Here is a 19,782-nt window from a genome sequence, read left to right on the forward strand (position 1 = left end):
TTGCTAAAGTACTTGAGAAAAATAAATTAGTTAGGTTATAAACAGAGTAGAAGAAGGTAGGAAAACAGTTCATTGGAAAATTAATTTTGAATACATTATACATTATATATTGTTCAAGTCGGAATACAAATTATAGGAGATTTGGACATTACCAAAAGAATTGCGTAATAAAGATTATCTAGATAAATTACATAACAGTGATTCATGTACATTACATGGTGTGGTAGAGGATTCAATTATGAAAATTACATATCAGGGAATCAAGTGATAAGAGAATATAGTGGAGAATATCAGTATATACGGTTTACAGATTGGAAGTTACCTAATAATGACATAAGAAGTTTATTGGATAGTGTGGAAAATGTTTATATAGGAATCAGAGTATGTATGATAGGAAAGGTTCTAAGAATTGATTAATGTGTTATTCTATAGAGGGAGAGCTTGTGCATAAAGGGAGGATATTAGTTGGTAATGACGTGTTTTCTGAATAGAAATGTTTTGATTTCTTTTCGAAATACTTTGATGTCTGTTGTATTGATGTCTATAATTAGCACACTCAAAAAATTCTAATATCAACAAGTGCTAATTCAAAACCGCTCCAACATATATACGGGCATATGCATATAAAATTTCAAATAATATACAGATAATAAGTTGTAGTGGATCATCAGAAAGCTATTAGGGTCAATAGCTCCCAACAGCACCAATCCTCATCAATCCAATTTTCATATACGGTATATAATAAGGGAGTAGGTATGAAGTTATGTCAGAAGGGGGCAGGATGAGCTAAGAGCAGGTTGCGAGCTTAGCAACAGACAGGTGGCTCTGTTTCCCCCCCCCCCCCCCCCCCCCCCGCCAACTGCTGAATATCGCACTTAACCGGCTGTGCTCTAGCCAATTTCGCAAACCTGGAAGTTCAATGCCAATGCCCTGATATGGCCCGACACTGAATTTCCAGGTTTCTAGCTGGCAGTAGTCAGCAAAACATTGATTGCCTTTAGCTGAATATCGGGCCCTACGCGGTCCTGGCTGGTTAATTCTGAATATCAGCACTTAACTGGCCATTTGCTGATGCAGCCCCTGGAATGCTCCCAAAATAGCCGGTTTTGAGTTCGGCATTGAATACTGTCCCCTTATTTATTTAGTTAAAATCATTTATAACCCGCCTATCCATCAATCTAGGCGAGGAACAAGGTAACATACAAAATACACTACACTTCTCCCTCCGTATTCGCTGTGATAGGGGATTAACAGAACCGCAAATACAGAAAAAACGCGAAAAACTTTTTCATATGTTGTTCGCTGTTTTCTATTAAAAACCATTGTGAATATGGTGAAACCGCGAACAACATGGTGGGAGTCCTGGCCTGTTCCTGAAGGAGAGGCAAAACACAAATGAAGAAAATGCTGGGAATCAGCGATTTTCTCTGTAAATGCTTGGAATCAGCGATTTCTCTATGCAAGCTGATGTAATTTAGGGGGAGGAGCCAGCAAGCTAAAAACCGTGAATAATTGAAACTGCGAATACAGAGGGAGAAGTGTAAAAACCACAAATCAGCATTACAAACAAAATATAAAACAGAAGAATTCAAATAAATACAAAGTTTGAAAGAAATCATTAAGACATCCTTTACAAATAAAACAAGAAAGGGCTTAAAACGACTTCTTCCTCACAGCAGAGTATATTTCTTCATCCTGTGTATTAACTTGTTCACCCCAGTCAAGGCATAACTGAATTCAAAGGACCCTTTTTATAGAATTCTGCTTGTTAGGGATCCCTAAGCCACGACTTATGGACAGTGAAAATGGATTTGTGCAGAGTCCTCATGTTTTGGACTATAATGAGGTCAATTCTTGCTTCAACTGCAGTAAATCAAATATTCAAACAGATAAATAAATAATCCAACTACATGAGCTCTTTCGTATACCCTTCCTCTTAGTACCCACTGCTTGTCAGTCAGACAGAGGATGCTGGGCTCAAATCCGTTCTCTGACCTAGTTTCCACAATTTTTATATTCTTAAGGAGTGCATGTGCCAGATGTCAGAGTAAATATAACTATTATGAACTTCTGCTAGACACGGACTCATTTGTCTTCTCAGTCAAGTTCTCCCAGTATTAGAGTTTAGAAATGGACTGAGTGAAATCCAATGCATTTTCAGCATGCATTTTTGCATGTTCCAAAATTCTCCTCAGAACAGCATTTCAAAACTGGGCTTCCTTGGGACACAAAGTTTTTTATTTTTTTGATTAATCATTTTCCCAACTCTACTGTCTCTGACTCCTATCTATATTTTACTGTTTATGCTACTTTTTTCTCTGCTCTACTTTCCTCCCCTTCCCCATTATTTCACAGCTCGCTCTCAAAGCCGGCTTTTGGTATGTACTAGTACTGTCCGATTCACCGATTCGAATCAGGTGAATTGATTTGAAATAATTCAATTAAAAAAAAAAAAAAATCGGCCTCCTAATTCGATGACTCACCCTTATCCCAGTGCCTTCCTAAAGCAGGAGTGGCAGCGCTGCCTCATGCTTGTCAGTCAGAAAGGCCTGCATGTTCCCCCAGCTTCCCCGCTCTTACCTTAAGCTAATACGGCAGCCTGCAGGATCGCTGGTGCTATAGCGATCCCTGCAGCTGCCATCGTCCTCAGTGGCACGTTCTCTCTGCTACAGTCCTGCCCCCTCTTGACGTCAAGGTCAGGGCAGGGAGGCAGGCCTGTGCAGAGGGAGGAGGAGGAAGAGTGCCTTCGCAGCAGGGAGGCAGGCCTGTGCAGAGGGAGGAGGAGGAAGGAGTAAAAGAGGGGAAGGGAGATGCCATACCTGAGGTGAAGTGAAGGGAAGAGAGACAAAAACAAAAAGAGGGAGAGGAAAGCAGAGGAGAGGTGCTTGTCTAATGGAGAGAGGGAGAGAGAAATGCAAGACCACAAGGTGAAGGGTACAAGAGGGACAGATACTGCTCCAAAGTAGGTGGGCAGGGTGCAGGATGGCAGGAGAGATAGTGGGAGAAAGCCTGTACCTGGGGAAGGGGTTACAGGAGAAAAGGAAGAGAGAAAGAAACTGGATATGGGGAGAGACATGAAACAGAGATAAGACGCTGGGCATAGAGGGAGCATAGGAACAGGGACACAAGGGGGACACTACTGGAGAGGAGAATAGGGACACAGAAGAGAGATGCTGGATGAAAGGGTAGTTGAGAAAAGGAGAGATGATGAACCTGTGGATGGTGGGGTCCATCGCTGCAACTGCGGAGGAATGGAGATGAAAAAAAGGAAAGATGCCAGACCTCCAGGGGAGGAAAGGGAAACAGAAGGGCAGGACAGAGATGGAAGATGGATGGTTAGCACAGAGAAAGAAGAAAGAAGGAGAGCCTGATCAGAAGACAACCAGAGCCTGTGACCAACATGATTTGAAAAATGACCAGACAACAAAAGGTAGGAAAAATAATTTTATTTTCCCTTTTGTGATTACAATATATCAGATTTGAAATGTGTATCCTTCCAGAGCTGGTGTTAGACCGCGAATATGAGTTAGGATTTAACAGAGAGAGGAAAAGTATTTTTTCTTTGTTTATTTTGTTTACACCACAGGACCAGTGTGGGTAGGAGAGGGCAAAGGGGGTGAAGAGGCGATAAAATAAACCCACAAGGATGTTTGAAAAAAAAAACCAAAAACCAAAAACACCACCCAATTGGGCAGGAAAATCAAATTGAATCGAATCAAAAAATTGATTCAATAGGCTGAATCGAATCGAAATTTTTTTTCCTGAATCGGGCAGCACTAGTATGTACCACTATGCTGTCAAAGGCTGAAGGGGGAGGGGGTAGAATTAATCAAAGGGTGCTAACAATTAGCCCATATCAAAAGCTAAGACACCCACAAGAATATAATGGACATCTTACTGTTTAAAATAACATAACACCGGATTTCTAGACCACATAACCCAAAAGATCTATGTGGTTTACAAAACTTTAGCAAAAAGGTACAATAAGAAATATTAGATCAGAAATTTTGGAAAGGAAAATTTTCAGTTGTTTTCTGGATTATTCGTAAGAAATTTTGAGAAAAGAAGTTTTCAGTTGTTTTCTAAATTGTTCATAAGAAGAAGATGTACGTATTAAATGCCGAAAATCTTTATCATGATGTGCTGCTTGCTAGGCCAGTGTATGGTCAAAATATTTCTTACTTTTTCATCCTTTAACTGGTGGAAAAACAAACAGAGCAGGTGACTTTCTACTATTCTTGAAAGGTGCTATAAAGAATATGTCAACTAAATATGATGGAGCTAATCCAAAGGCAACTTTATAACACAGACATCCCAACTTGAAAACAATTCGTGCCTCTACTGGGAGCCAACGCAGCTCGCAATAAAGTGGTCATGTGGTCATATTTCTACAGACCGCAGTATTCTGTATCAGTTTGAGTCTGGCCATATTTTTCTTGGTACTTGACAAGTAGATGATATTACAGTAGTCAGGAAGGCTCACAGTAAGGACTGAATGAGAATTTTAAAAACAAATTTCAAAATATGGTCTAACAAGTAATTTCCATAAGGGGCTCCTTTTCCGAAGCCGTATTAGCGGTTTTAACGCACGCTGCTTTCTAGCGCTAACGCCAGCTCAATGTGTCTAGCGCGGCCAGCAGTTTAGTTTGCGTTATTACGCGCGTTACACCGCTAACGTGGCTTCGGAAAAGGAGCCCAAAGTGTAATATCTCTTATAAATCACAGCATCAGTCTGATTCTTCATGGTCAGATGTCGATCAAAAACTACACCTAATATTTTAATTGTTGAACATATGATATAAGATGATTAATTTGTCTTAACTGAAGGTTCAATGTAGTTCTTTTGTGAGGATGCGAAAAAGAATTTGGTCTTATCTTGGTTCAGTTTCAATTTGAATTCCTGCATCCAAGAATCCATTAGATTCAGCACAGACTCATGCTAATCATTAGTGCGCACTAAATCAGTTAAAGGCCAAATGCCCATCCAGTCTGTCTATCCACAGCATCCGCTATCTCTTCATCTCCCTATAGGCTAAGGGGCTCATAATCAAAACTTTAAAATATCCAAAAATCAGCCCAAGTCAGCACTTGGACATCCTAATAGAAGGGACATCAAAGTGCCAGTAATCAAAACCAACTTTCTGGACGTGCAGCAGCACTTTTAAGCTGTTGTGCATCCAGAGAGCAAAGGAGCGTGATGGGAGGTATGTTATGGGCGGGAACTAGGTGGACATATCTCAGCCATAATCAAAACTTTCCTAGAGGAAACTTAGACCCCAGCAGTTAGACCTGTTTGAGTTGCGTCTAACTACCACAAAGGTGTCCAAACGGACAGGAAGACCACTGGAGAATTTAAGGCATGGCCCCTCCTTACTCCCCCAGTGGTCCCACCACCCAAGGAGCAACCCCCTCCCCTACAACAACCCATAGGCTTCCCATTAGCTAATCACGGCAGAGGAATCCCCATCAGCTGAGCCGGTTTCAGGGATTCCTGTTGGCTCAGCTGATGAAGATTCCCTCTACCAGGATCAGCTGAGCCGTGGAGCCCTACACCCCTCCTCCTGACATCCCGCACCTCCCCCAATATTTCCTGACATCTCCACCCCGCATATCCCTCCCACATCCCACATATTGGGATGCAGTGGGACGGGACGAAGGCCCTGATTGGCTCAAAATAGCTCTCAACATCAAAATAGTTTACATTAAACATATAGGAGGCAATTCTCTAGGTCTCCAATCTTTTTTCATGTTAAGGGCCACAGTGTGAATATGAGAAATCTCTGAGGTCCACCAAAACCCTTCTCAGGAATAGCCCCCGTGATCTAGAAATTACTTCCAGAGGGGCTATGTCTAATTCAAGACTACCTCTACTTCAGGAAGCAGGTGAAAGCCTGGCTTTTCTCCAAGGCCTAAAATACATAGGGTGACTGGCAATACACTCATTCTGCTCTTGGACTGTAATGTAGATCAGTTCCTTATATCTTGTTTAACTGTAGAAATAAATTGTCTTGAGTTTAGCCACCCATGAATTTATTCCAAAGCATTCTGTAACACTATTTTCTCCTAATCTAAAAATCTGCTCTTGGCCCCTCGGCTGTATGGTAAGCTGCATTGTAGAAAAGCAATAGTGTCTTATCTCGTATGTTATTTGAATGTTCTAATGCATGCTTATTGGGTGTTTCATCAGCATTATGCTATCATTGTACACTTCTCCCTCTGTATTCGCTGTGATAGGGGGATTAACAGAGCCGCAAATACAGAAAAAACACGATTAAGTTTTTCATATGTTATTCGCTGTTTTCTATTAAAAACCATTGTGAATATGGTGAAACCGCGAATAACATGGTGGGAGACCTGGCCTGTTCCTCAAGGAGAGGCAAAACACGGTGAAGAAAGTGCTGGGAATCAGCGATTTCTCTATTCAAGCTGACGCAATTTGGGGGGAGGAGCCACCAAGCTAAAAACTGCAAATAATCGAAACCACAATTGCTGAAACTGTTAATATTGTAGTCCTATTATTAAGTTTCAAATTGATGATTTCAAATTTACCTCATTTACTCCCCCCACCCCCCACCCCCCCTTTTTTCAGCATGAGCTAAATGTTGATCAGCTCATAGGATTAGAATGGGTGACTCAGCATTTAGCTTGTGCGGCTTGGCAGCACGGCTTGCTAAAAGGGGGGGAGGGATTATTGCTTAGTCATTTTACTATTATTATGATGTTAACAACATCATAAGTTTTATGCTGTACTATACTTGCATACACCGCCTTGGGTGAATCTCTTTATAAAGGTGCTTAATAAATCCCAATAAATAAATAAGATTTCAAGCTTACATATTCTGCTAATTTTGTAAACTGCCTAGACCTGCTTGTTCAGACTGGTTATTAAACATTAAAAATTCATACTAGTATTGATTCTACAGCACTTCAAGGATTTATTTCAAAATTTCACTTTATTTTGCAATGTCAACAGTAGCAAATTCCAAAAATGAGACACCAGGGTAACACACTTAAGAGATTGATTGTAGTTACTGCAATTTTAAAATTAATGTATTGACAGGATTTGGAGAGTATTTCATCCAACTGTTTGAAGGAAGACCACTGCTATTGATGGACATCTCTATTTAAGCACCCAAATAACTCGGCCAGTTGAGGGAAAAAATTTTTTGTGGGTGGAAGTGTAGTTATTTCACATTCCTTTAAAATTTCAAATTGGATCTGAGCTATTGGAGACTGGACCACAGAATCAAACTTAAGAACCCCAGTAACCTTTCACTGATCAAAACTAGATATAGAAACGATTAAGGAGAAGCGAACTGAAACTTAAGGATGAGCAATTGAAAGTTACAGTCCAGGAAAGTGGATTATAGACCAGATGGCTCGAAACAAGCACAAAAAAAAAATGGTAAGAGATATCTTGTACATTTTATAAGAAAGAGTTGGAAATGATTACTTATTGTGTACCTGGCTGCAAAGTTCTGATGACAAAACTGAAAGATACAATAAGGTGGTGTGTCTCATCCATTAGAAACTTTGTAAACATTTAGGCTCCTTAGGTAGGAAGATAAAATCTAGACCTCCAAGGTAGCATTTTCAGATATGCTTCCTGTTCCAAGAGCTCTGGAATCTCAATGCATGAATGAGGTGATGTGGCAGGGAGGAAAGTTTTAGATTTGTTAGGAACGGGAAGGATGAACCTATTCTGCAAAGATGAGTTCCACATTAACCAGGGTTGAACCAGGCTTCTGGTGTAATTTTAAAAAGTGGTGCAGTGGTTAGAGCTACAGCCTCTGCACCCTTAGGTTGTGGGTTGAAACCCTGTGTTGTTCCTTGTGACCTAGGGCTAGTCATTTAATCCTCAACTGCCCCAGATAGATTGTGAGCCAGGACAGATAAGAAAAATGCTTGAAGTACCTGTTATGTAACCCACTTTGAGTGTGTTTGTAAAACTACAAAAAAGGCTGTATACAAGTCCCTTTCCCTTTTAAACTGGAAACTGGGGAAAGGCCAACAGTTGCTCAAAAGAGCATGGTTCAGAACAAGGTATCTTTATAGCATATCATCATAAAAGGGAAGATAGAGCATCCTGACAATGAGATTCCAATACAGGCCACAGTAGGCCAGGTTTCCTTAAATACAGAGCAGGCTGAATTTTAAAGATTGCAAACTATCCAGGCCAACTGCTGAGCAAATTGTAAATAGATATGACAAACATGGATTGAAATGTCTGTATACAAATGCCAGAAGCCTACAAAACAAGATGGGAGATTAGAATCTATTGCACTAAATGAAAAGATAGATATAATAGGCATCTCTGAGACTTGGTGGAAGGAAGATAACCAATGGGACACTGTCATACTGGGGTACAAACTATATCAGAGGGTAGATCGAATTGGTGCAAGCGTAATGTTTTATGTTAAGGAGGTCCTTGAACTGAATGGACTACAGAATATGATCCCTGGAATAAGTTCACATAGAAAATCCAATACAACAGCATTTAACTTTTAAAAAAGGAAACTGTGATAACATGAACAGAATGATAAAAAAAGAAACAGGAGCAGCAGCAAAGGTCAAAAATTTACATCAGGCATGGATATTATTCAAAAATACTATCCTAGAAGCCCAGACTAGATATATTCCATGTATTAAAGAAGGAAGACCATATGGCAACTGGTATGGTTTATAAGTGAGGTGAAGGAAGCTATTAGAGCTAAAAGAGAATCCTTCAAAAAGTAGAAGATGAATCTGACTGTCGTTCATCAAATATTGGACTCCTCTTCTCCTACTTGTTTTCAAAGTTTGTGGGAAATCTGTCATTCTGCAAGATGTTTGATCTAGAATATCGATTTTCTCACTTGCCGGTAAGAATCTTTGGAATTCAATTCCAGGTATAATGAGATTATGCAAAGATCGTGTGTCTTTTAAGAAAAAATGTTAAAAATACAATTATTTGTGGACGCTTTTCTTTAACTCTGCGGTTATTTGTTTTAGATTTAAAGAATTCTGTATTGAGGAAATCTGTGGGGAAGACTTATTTGTTTACTGCATTTTACAATGTATGTTTGTGCTTGAATCTGTGGATGTAAATGTTTTTTGTACATCCCTTAGATTTAAGCGATTTCATAAATTCTTAAAATAAATGTCAATGTAATTGAGGACATTAGCTTGATATTTAACGATAATAATGATCTTTAAGACAAATAACAGTTGGAATTAAGAGCATGGTCAACAAGAATGAAGGAAATTTGCCAACATTGCAGTGCTTAATCTTCTGTAACAGTAAAGTTAATGGTTATCAGGGAGCATCTAGCTCAATAGGAAACCTGGCTATGCTATTCCAAAAACTCGCCTCTTCTTGTACCTTGGCACACAAACCCAATCTCCATCTCTCTGCAGGCTCATCAACCGTGCTGCAAAGCCCTTACCTGACCAAGATATGCAATGGAGCTCAGCAAAAAGGTGAAATATCTCTCCAAAGACCTATTTTAGGCTTTATTCGCATCAGGTTTCCAGTCTGCTTCCTGTATCAGGCATCAGAGTATGATTTATGTCCAGCCACACACAAGTCTCTGCAGATCGGTTGCATTTTACCGCATGCACTAAACTACATTATATTTCCTTTCAAGGGGAATGCTTTGTTAAAGGTAAAGAGCACCAGATGTAAAATATATTGGATTCATACGTTCTATTCTTAGCAGAAGAAGAGATTTTCTTATTGGCCAGGACTCTTTTATTGATTGCCTTTGTTTGTTGTTTTAGAAATAGCGTTTGTGAGAGCAGACTGGATGGATCATTCAGGTCTTTATCTGCCGTCGTCTGCTATGCTACTATATCCCGTGACAGGAAGAGTACTGCATAGAAGGCTTTTGTGGCCAGATTGGTCTGGCTGCTGTAGACCATCTGAGTTCGAGTTGAGCACCGGCACCCATTGCTGTCCCTACAGTTCCTGATGTATCTGAGCTAGAGGACACCTGGCCACGCCCTGTTTCACTCCCAGCCCCACCCCATTCGATCTCCAGCTCTGCCCCGTTCCACTCCCACCTTGCCCCCACACGAACGTCCCCGAGCTTGGGACCACATCTGCACGTATCCAGATGTCAACGTGTTGACATCAGGCGCACGCATGCTTGCGTATGATGTTATCGTGCCGACATCCACACCTGCGCAGACGACCTCCAGACACAGCCCTGAGGTTGAGGACTTCTAAAACCCGTACAAACGGCTGGGTTTTTGGAAATCCTTCTGGGCAACTGGGTTTGCCAGGACATCTGTTAACCCTAGTCTGAGCTCTGAAGTGAAATTCCAGAAAGAAGAAAAAGCAGCTGCTTGCTTCTAAACAGCTTCATTCCAGAAGAGATGGCTAGAAATACTGGTCTAGAGCAGAACACTTAGGGGCTCTTTTACAAATGATTAGCACATGTTATCTGCAGAAGGCTCCGTAGGAATAAATTAGGTCCCATGGCAGAAAATGTGCTCATTTTTAGTATAAGACACCCCTTAGGAATAAATTCTATACATGGTACCTAAACAAACGTCACACTGAAAAAACAAAACAAAACGCTGAATGGTATTCTATAAACCACGCCTAAAGTTAGGCACAGGTCCCAGGTGTAACTGCTATTCTATAAACTGGGCCTAACTTTAGGCATGTCCACTTGCACCAGCTGACACATGGCACAAATTCTTGCACTCAACGTAGGTGTGGATGTCCCTTAATTCTCTAATTACACATGTAAATTTGAGGAATGTCCCTGATCTGCCTATGACCCTCCTTTTTGCATGCCCCCTTTTGGTGCCATACATACATTTTAGGGACAAATCCCACACTGAAATTTATGCATGTAAATTTAAATTAAATCCAATTGCTGGTTAAGAAAGCCAGTTGTCAGCACTAATTCAGTGTGCGCCCAAATTTGCATGCACTATACATATACAATTAGGGAGTTAAAGCTTATACATCTATCTCTCCCCCAAAGAGTATAAAGCCTATTTTTAGAATTTTTTCTGACTTTATTTATTTCTAATTTATAAACTGCCATAAAGTCTGTTGCATGTGATAGTAAATCAAATAAAAATGAAACTTGAAACTTAAAAATAGGAAAACACTAGTAAGAAATGAGTTTCCTATGGCAGTACACTTCATATACAGGACTTTTGAGGGCTCCTCAGTTTGTATTTTAAATGAAAAACAAACGATTTAGCATTCTATCAATCAGAGCTTAAATTATCCTCTATCTCCCTCATTCTATCATAGGTCACCTTCATTTAAGCACAATTTGAGTGCTTACATTTATACAAAAACTCCTTATAAAGAGATCAGGTTCTTACCTTGATATTATCTTTTCCAGTACATAGAATGGTATGCTGAACCATAGAGTTAGCACTCTGCAGAAGATGTCAATCACAGCTTTTCAGCTTCTCCTCCTTCTTCCTGGCCTCTGCTGCCCCCTTCAGTTTATACCAAAGCCAGCGACAGCCCTATAGGAAGAGACAGGAGAAGGAAGGGTACGGGGAACTCCCTTAAACCAAGTGGCACACGGGCGCTGATCAGCTGCCCATCCAGTGCAAATAAGACATGATATAGGTGTTTTAGGGTCTGAGGACTATCTTTGAGGCAAAATGAGGTGTTTTGAGAACTTTGGGGAAAAAAAAAAAAATCAAGAAAACTAAGATGGCTGTGGCGGAAATGGCTTTTAAACACTTCAGGGTCGACCTAAAATGATAAAAATAGGATTTTAGGAAGGGATCAAGGCTGTAGCTGTAGAAACAGGCAAAACACAGTTTTTCAAACCCCCCTCCATCGAAATTCCCCATAGGCTGTCACAGGCTGTACTCACAAACCATGTGTAGGGGAAAAGATGCTGCAGCCTGCTTTAGCTCCTTGAAAGAGTAGCTGGATCTGGAGGGAATTATTGCCTCAATCCACCAGTCAGCTATCACACTGAGATCTTTGGGTTGCTAGTCAGACATTTAGACTGAACTTCCACCTACCCAAGCTGCAATGATCGCTGAACTGAGAAGGGACAGCAAAACCGCAGCCGGCACCGTGAGTACCCTAAAGGACACTATGATGCCTGACGACCTGCGTTCAAGGTCCTGACCAAGTCAAAGAAGCGAGCAAATGCTGAGGGCCCAGAACCCTGAGCGCCACAAATATCCAGCAGGCTGGCTGAACATGGCCCCGAAGGATGCACCTGCCAGCTGCAGCGTCTGCTCCTCTCCAAGCAGGCACAGCCAGTCCTGGAGCCATGTAAATACTGTGAACAAGTGAAAAAGATCACAACAAACACTGCAAAAGAAAGAAATAAAGGGAGCAGATCAGAACGACACCTTCCTACTCGCCTGCAGAAGGAAGAACTGATGGGGGCAGCAGAGACCGGGGAGAAGGTGGAGGAGCTGATAAGCTATGATTGACATCTTTTGCAGAGTGCTTGCGACTATGCAAGGATAACCCTACGATTCAGCATACCATTCCTATTGCACTAGAAATGGTATATTTAGGCCCCTTCCAGTGCATCCCAGGATTTATTAGGTAGGAGCCCTAAGGCAGGAAGGATTACACATCCCTCCTTCCTGTTTAGAAAAGGTACATGTGTGCATGTTTGTGCAGGGGGAGGGGAGGTTGGGTGGGGTGAGTTTTGCCAGCCTGATCTGACCAGGCAATTGAACCACCAGGGAATTTTTTTTTAGCTTGGGGGGGGGGAGAAGGGGTCAAGAGGAGTCCATTGAATCACCTAGGATTTTTTAATTGGGTTCAGGTTTGGGGAAAAAGTCAGGGGTGTGCTTCCCTGATCTTCCTGTTAGTGCCTGAGCCAATCGGTACTTAGGAAATGGCAGGACCCTACCAACAGCTTTAAGCTGTCAGTAATTTAGCAGGGGGTTTGGTGTGCCTGTTCTGGCCACTGCACGGATCTTCTAATGATCTCATTTTAATACTAATGCACTCATTGGCATGAGACTTTTTGTCACAGCTTCCGTGCACAGTAAAGCAGTGGCCAAAAGCCTCCTTGCACTGGCCACAGAATAATGTTTCATCTAAACTGGCTATAACCAGTCTAAATGAAAGTTTTCAGCATAGATGGAAGCCATATACCTACCCTAAATGTCTGCCCCTAAGTGTAGGTGTGTTGATGTGGTTTATGCTAGCCTTCTATCACACTTATGCACAGAAAGTAGAATTGTGGCCACCTGTTACAGAATTGCCTCCTCTGTGGACATCAGTAAAATGATACCTTTGGCACAATCTGCTCCATGGAATCCTGGGAAACAGTGACAGACTCCAGACACACATTCACCGTTCCCATGACAACTGCGGGGACAGTCTTGCACTGAATCTGAAAGAGAGGTAACAGGTCTACGTTAAGCTTGTCTGGCTTTTTAGGTTAATACATCATGGGATCTAGATCAGTGGTTCTCAGACCCGCCCTGCAAGATTTCAGAATATCCCTAATGAATATGTATGAGACAGATTTGCATGCCTGTTACCTCCATTATATGCAAATCTTTCTCGTACATATTCATTAGGGATGTCTTGAAACTGGACTGGCTGGTGGTCCCCCCAAGTTAGGTTTGGGAACCACTGATCTAGATCATACTAGCAAATACATTATATTTACACATTTATTGAGCCACTAGCGGATATCCCAATCTCGGCAGCAAGAATGGCCCTCTGGAGTGAGACCACTTCCTAAACACCCTTGCAAGTTAGGTTCAACTTTCTTAAGTATTTAAGAGTCGAAGATATCACTGATTATAGTTTTTTTTCAACAAATCTTTCTACCGATAAAGATGGTACAATGATAGAGCATTGAAACACCTACAGGGGGTTGTCCCCGGTTTGTGATTTCACCACCTATTCATGGTTGAAAGTTTTTTTCTAGTCTTTTCCTTTCTTGTTAGTTGTATACCTCTCTATGGCAGTGCATGAAAATAACTGAGTCAGTATTAGTTCCTGTATCTCTTCTGCTTCCTTGTTCTTTAGTGAAGACACCCCCTTCCTACCCCCACAGTATTTCCCCCCATTTAGTAAGTGATATGTATATCAAGTTTGGTTGAAATGTCTCCATGCGTTTCAGAGTTATGTTCTCTTTTTCATATCCTGTAGTCCTGCCTCCCGCTGCTGGACTCTTACATTTCCTTGGAGGCATTGTTACATCAATGACAGCACAGCGTGACATCATTCCCCAAGCTTCACACAATTGGTCAAAGCAATATCTGTCTTTTACGATGATTCTTTACATGTCACCCCCTTCCCACCACCACAGTATTTTTTCCCAGATAGTAATTGATATGTATACCAAGTCCGGTTGAAATCTGTCCATGCATTTCGGAGTTATGCTGAAACATACATACAGGAAACGTATTGAGAATAGTGTTTAGTAGCAGGGAATCATTCATACCACATTAACAGAAACTCTTAGCATCACACCATCAATATAACAAAGTATAAAACAACGGAGAAAAATAAACCTCAATTGTGAGAGGCCGGGACTACACAAGTACCCGAGCCAACTCACATCATCACTGATTTATAAAAAAACTCCGTGTACATTTAAATAAATAGTTTTCATTCATGCATAGTTAATATTTTTCAAAGATTATTTTTTTCTTTTTTTCCCCAAGGATTTTTTAGTGTGAGCAATGTAAGCAGAGTTTAATATATTAGAACATATCCACAGCATGAACAGGATCCAAAACTAACTAAAAAATTAGCGAGGACTACAGCTCAATTTTACGGGTATAAGCAATTGTTGAAGCATGGGATTTGGAACAAAAATAAGAGAAAAACATCCACTCATCTGAAGGTGCGAAGTGGTTCTCAAAAGATTCTCAATTCCTTGTCCCGACAGAAAAGTCTTTCTGTTTCGCCTGAAAGGCTACTTCAGGGGAAAAATCCAATGTCCAAAAATCTCCCGCTTCTTCCAACGCAACAATTGTAAAGCTGGCTCCTCTCAAAATGGTTCTGGGACTGTGAGACGCGCCCGGCTCGAACAAAAAGACGAACGAACCGGGCGACTTGACGTCATCACAAAAACGTGATGCGTGATAGGCTAAACATCAGCTGATAGTAAACCAAATTAGATTACAAGTCCTCTGTTTCGTAGAACGTTACAAAGTTCAAGATTAACGATCTTACGTTTCATGTAATGTTGCAAAATTCAAAAGAAAGGTTGCCATTCATACACAGTGTTAAGACCACGAGGCTCTAAAGTTTGTAAACGATTGATCCATTGTTGCTCTTTCTGCCATAGCACTCTCCTAATGTCTCCTCTCCTCAGAGATACAACCAACTTCTCTATCACCCAGCATTTCAGATTCTCAAACCTATGTTCATGTTGAATACAGTGGGTAACTATAGGAGCCGTCAACTTCTGGGTGTTTAGACAGCTTTTGTGCTCCGCCAATCTCACTGTTAAAGTGCGTGAGGTTTGGCCTACGTAAAGCTTAAATATTCTGATATACAAGATTGAATTCCCTTATACATTTAGAAACATACATACATACATCCAATTATATTACATGGCACAATAGCTCATAGAACTTTTACAATGAATCCATACCCAATCTGGAATGCTCTGGTGGGCCAGTTGCGCCTGTGTGTAAACTGGTTTCAATTTAAGAAACAATTAAAAACTCAGCTGTTTGTTACTACATTTCTGTGAATTGTTAGCCGGCATTTGAAGAGAAGAAACTGTTCAACTGTCTATTACAGCTTGAACACTCATGCAAAGTTCTGGGCATCATCATTGATTCCATACTGTCCTTCAATGACCACCTTAATTCCTTAGTAAAAAAATGCTTTTTCAATCTTCACATGTTAAGGAAAGTGAGATCCTGCTTCCATCATCATCACTTTGCTGTCCTCGTACAATCCATCATTCTTTCCAGACTGGATTACTGTAACTCCATCTACATAAGCCTGACAAAGAAAAGCCTTCATAGACTCCAGCGGATCCAGAACACTGCGGCTAAACTAATCTTCGCAAAAAGCAAATTTGACCATATCTCCCCACTTCTGTCTAAGCTTCACTGGCTCCCAGTAATCCTTAGGGTTCACTACAAATGCGCCTGCCTAACCATCAAGTCTCTACACGGTATCCTCCTCCCCTTTTTCCATTAATCTGGAACTCCTCTAATCCCAACACCACCAGATCCACTCAAAAATTCAAACTATCCTTCCCCTCATTAAAAGGCATATCCCATGCAGGAAAATTAGGGACTTTCCTCTTCTTCAGGATCACCGAACTCTGGAACAGCTTTACTACCCCGCTTCGAAGCCTGACCTCCCTCCAACTCTTCCGAAAACATTTGAAAACTTGGCTTTTCTCTAAAATGCAATGACCCCTCCCTCATCGATATACGAAGTCCCTCTAAACTTCTCTCTCTAAGTCCTTCTACTTTTCATTGTAGTTCCTTTCTATATCAACTCCTGTAAACCGTGTCGAGCTCTACTTTTGTGGAGATGATGCGGTATACAAACTTAAGGTTTAGTTTAGTTTAGTTTTGAGATTTATTAGCTGATATTTGAAGAGAAGAAATTGTTTAATTATGAAGATTTTAAGATTTAAAATTTTCTTATTTAATATATTCTTTTATTTATGTAAACCATTTCATTTTTTTTGTATATGGTATAAAAGTTTTAAATAAATAATAAATAAATAAATGCAGTGTGAGTTGGTACCTGAGCCCTCAGGAGATGTGGAGGGGCATTTTTGATAACATCTAAACCTGAGTTTAGATGTTTTGTGGAAAACGCATTAAAAAACAAACCAGTCCATTTTCAAAACTGCTAAAAAAGTCTTATTTTGTTTATTCATAAATAGATATCATTTGTGCTCTGTGCGTCTATCTTTTTGAATTATTAAAAAAAAACAAAAAACTGTCCAAATGAAAAATGAACACAAGCCATTAGGCTATAGGAGGGACTAGCAATGTGTACTTTGAAAAAAAGAGTACTTAAAAACTGAAAAAAGGATAGGAAAAAAAGGAAACACAAAAAAAACGAGGGTAGGAGTGATGCATTAAAAACCACATATAAAAACTGCTCCACAAGTAGTCAGTGTAAAGAATGACAAGATGTAAATGAGGGGTAGAAAATAGAAGCTTATGTCTAGGAACAATAACATGTGGTGTATTTCCTTGACACAGAGTTGGTGGTAAATACCTCAATAATTTGAAACAACTATAGTGGGTTCAATGTATGTGAGATTATAATGCCGGGAAATGTAAAGAGAATATATAAGAACTGTTCCAAATAAAAACTGTTTACAGATAGAGGGGATGAGTGATGGAAAGATTAAGAGAAGTAGAAAAGACGTGTAAATCATAACAAAATCAAACAATTGCCACCAATAAAAAAATGTGAACAAGCAATAACAACTAAGTGAAATTAAAACAATAATAACTGTGTCTGTACAGATAAAATATTGAATAATCAATACCATCTTTCGACATTGTTAGCTTCGGCTCTTTTACAGATGGAATTTGCAGCTCTAATTGTTCTGCAGATCGAAGTGGATGAGATGAGACACGTGGCAGAATGCTCTCTAGGAGCCAAACCGGTGCCGGCTGAGTTGGCGCAGTCTGGTGAAGGGTGCTAGGGTGTGGCAGGCCGTACTGGGATGGATAGTGTACAAGGTATTTTCGTTTTGATACATGCAAGCATAAATAAAGGAAAAGGAAATTCCAGTTTGATGTAGATTTTCTACATGTAGACACCTACCTTTCATATGATTCGGGGCAACCTAGTTAGCAATGCATTTGTGGTAGATAAGGCCAACGCCCTATTAAGAGCATATGAAAAGTTAGGTGCGAGAGAGATATAAAAAATTGAATATGGTTTGCAGCCAGGACCAGAAAAACACTAGAAATTAATAGTAAGATTAATTAATCACAATAATATTCAGTAGTCATGTAAATTGCTGGATAAGCAAAACTATAATTGGCTGCATATATAAAACATTCGTAGAGGTATTATTATTATAAGTATTCTTTTTCTATCTCCTCGCTTTGTCCAGTGAAAACACATTTCAGTTTCCCGCTTAAAAGTCTCTGGCTTGTGGTGGTTAGAGGGAAGATATAGGATTTCACATTCCTGAGTTCCGACTGTTTATATCAGTGGTCTCAAACTCGCAGGCCCTTGGTATTATAAAGAATGATTCTTTTTGAAAACTTGTGCCTTAAGTGTCTGGCGGTTGCGTTCTGGAACGTTGCCCACCTCACTGCTGTAACCGCACACAAGTGCTTTCCTGCGTCTGTATGCGATTGTACTCTCCATCTCACAATCACATACAGACGCAGAGAACCGCTTGTGTGAGGTTACAGCAGTGAGTCGGGCAACATTCCAGAACGTAAGGTAACCATTGGAGGCAGTGCAGCTTGTGTGTGTGTCCGGTGCTGGAGGAGGCAAGTGCTGAAGGTGGTTGCAGACGTGACCGCCGGACACTTGAGGCACAAGTTTTCCATAAAGAATCATTTTTTATAATACCGAGGGCCTCAAAATAGTTGGTTCAAAATAGCTGTTGCAAAATCTTGTCTCTTGCAGTTGATACGTTTTTCACTTTCTGCTGTGTAAAGCTGAAATTATCACAAACAATTAAGGAAAGATTTATAAACTGTAGTTTATAAATCTTTCCTTAACTGCTTCTAATAATTTCAGGTTTCAGATAATCCACATTTTGGATTTGTAGGTACTTACCTTATGCAAAGTTGTCATTTCTTTAATAAGACATTAACTATTTCTTCTGCGGTCCTCCAAGTACCTCCAAATCCAAAATGTGGCCCTGCAAAGGATTTGAGTTGGAGACCACTGGTTTACATGTACTTTAATAATAATTATCATATATCTGAAATATGAACGTTACGTATGGTTGGGATCCCAGAGCATGAATTGTGTGTGCAGGTGATAATCAAATAGAAAACTAATGAATAGTATAAAATTTAGATTTTGGAAAATACAGATACAACATGTGGAGGTATGACCTTATTTGACCTTTACGTTAAAATAAGAAACTGTTACCATGGCAACTCTAGTCTTTGAGAGGCGCAGTACAGAAGAGAGGTCAGCTATTTTGACCCTGCCTGGTTTAGGAATGTGGAGGGGGTTGGATTTTATAATGCTGGATTAGATTTCAGAAAGAACGATCCTTATTTTCTGTCTTTTCTTAAAGTGCAAGTAGGTATTTTAGGGATACAAGAAATCTCTTTAGCTTAAGCTCGAGCCGGGGCCAATAAAGGTAGTGGCCATGGCTCGAGGAACCCAGAAGTGCAGACGTCACTGTGATGACATCATGTACAAGCGTGACATCATCACGTTGACGTCCACGCATGAGCAGAAATGCCCTGAAATGCCAGCAGGGAAGTCTAACTAATATCAACTGAGTACCCCACCACAACCAAGCTCTTCCACAGATCCCACCCCTTTTACTAATTGTAATGCAATTTTTTCCATTCATTTTCATATACACACAATATACACAGCAGATATAAATTCTCAAAATTGACACATTTCAATCACTATATTGAAAATCAAATCATTTTCCCTACCTTTGTTGTCTGGTGACTTTATTTTTCTGTGCTTTTAACAATGTTTCCAGGGCCTTCTTATCCATTGACTGTTTTTCTCTCCATCTGCACTTTCTGCCTTGCATCCATCTTTGGCATTAACTTAACATTCAATGTTTCCATTTTTCTGCTTCTCAAAATCTACTTTTCCATGTCTTCCCTTCCTATCTCTCTCTCCTTCCCTCCTTATTTCCATGGGCTGACATCTCTCACTTTCCC

The 19,782-nt window shown here is 40.3% G+C and overlaps 1 protein-coding gene across 4 annotated transcripts in view; it reads right to left on the reverse strand.

The window, feature by feature from the left end:
• Positions 1–19,782, reverse strand: part of TENM2 (teneurin transmembrane protein 2) — a 1,365,678-nt gene that overhangs the window by 289,511 nt on the left and 1,056,385 nt on the right. For all 4 annotated transcript variants that reach the window (XM_033927365.1, XM_033927364.1, XM_033927366.1 and 1 more), the window contains one exon: positions 13,233–13,334. In XM_033927365.1, coding sequence (XP_033783256.1) covers positions 13,233–13,334 — 102 coding nt within the window. The remainder of the gene's footprint in view (positions 1–13,232; positions 13,335–19,782) is intronic.

The sequence above is a fragment of the Geotrypetes seraphini genome, chromosome 18 (genome assembly GCF_902459505.1).
Source record: "Geotrypetes seraphini chromosome 18, aGeoSer1.1, whole genome shotgun sequence".
In the NCBI taxonomy this organism is placed as follows: Eukaryota; Metazoa; Chordata; class Amphibia; order Gymnophiona; family Dermophiidae; genus Geotrypetes; species Geotrypetes seraphini.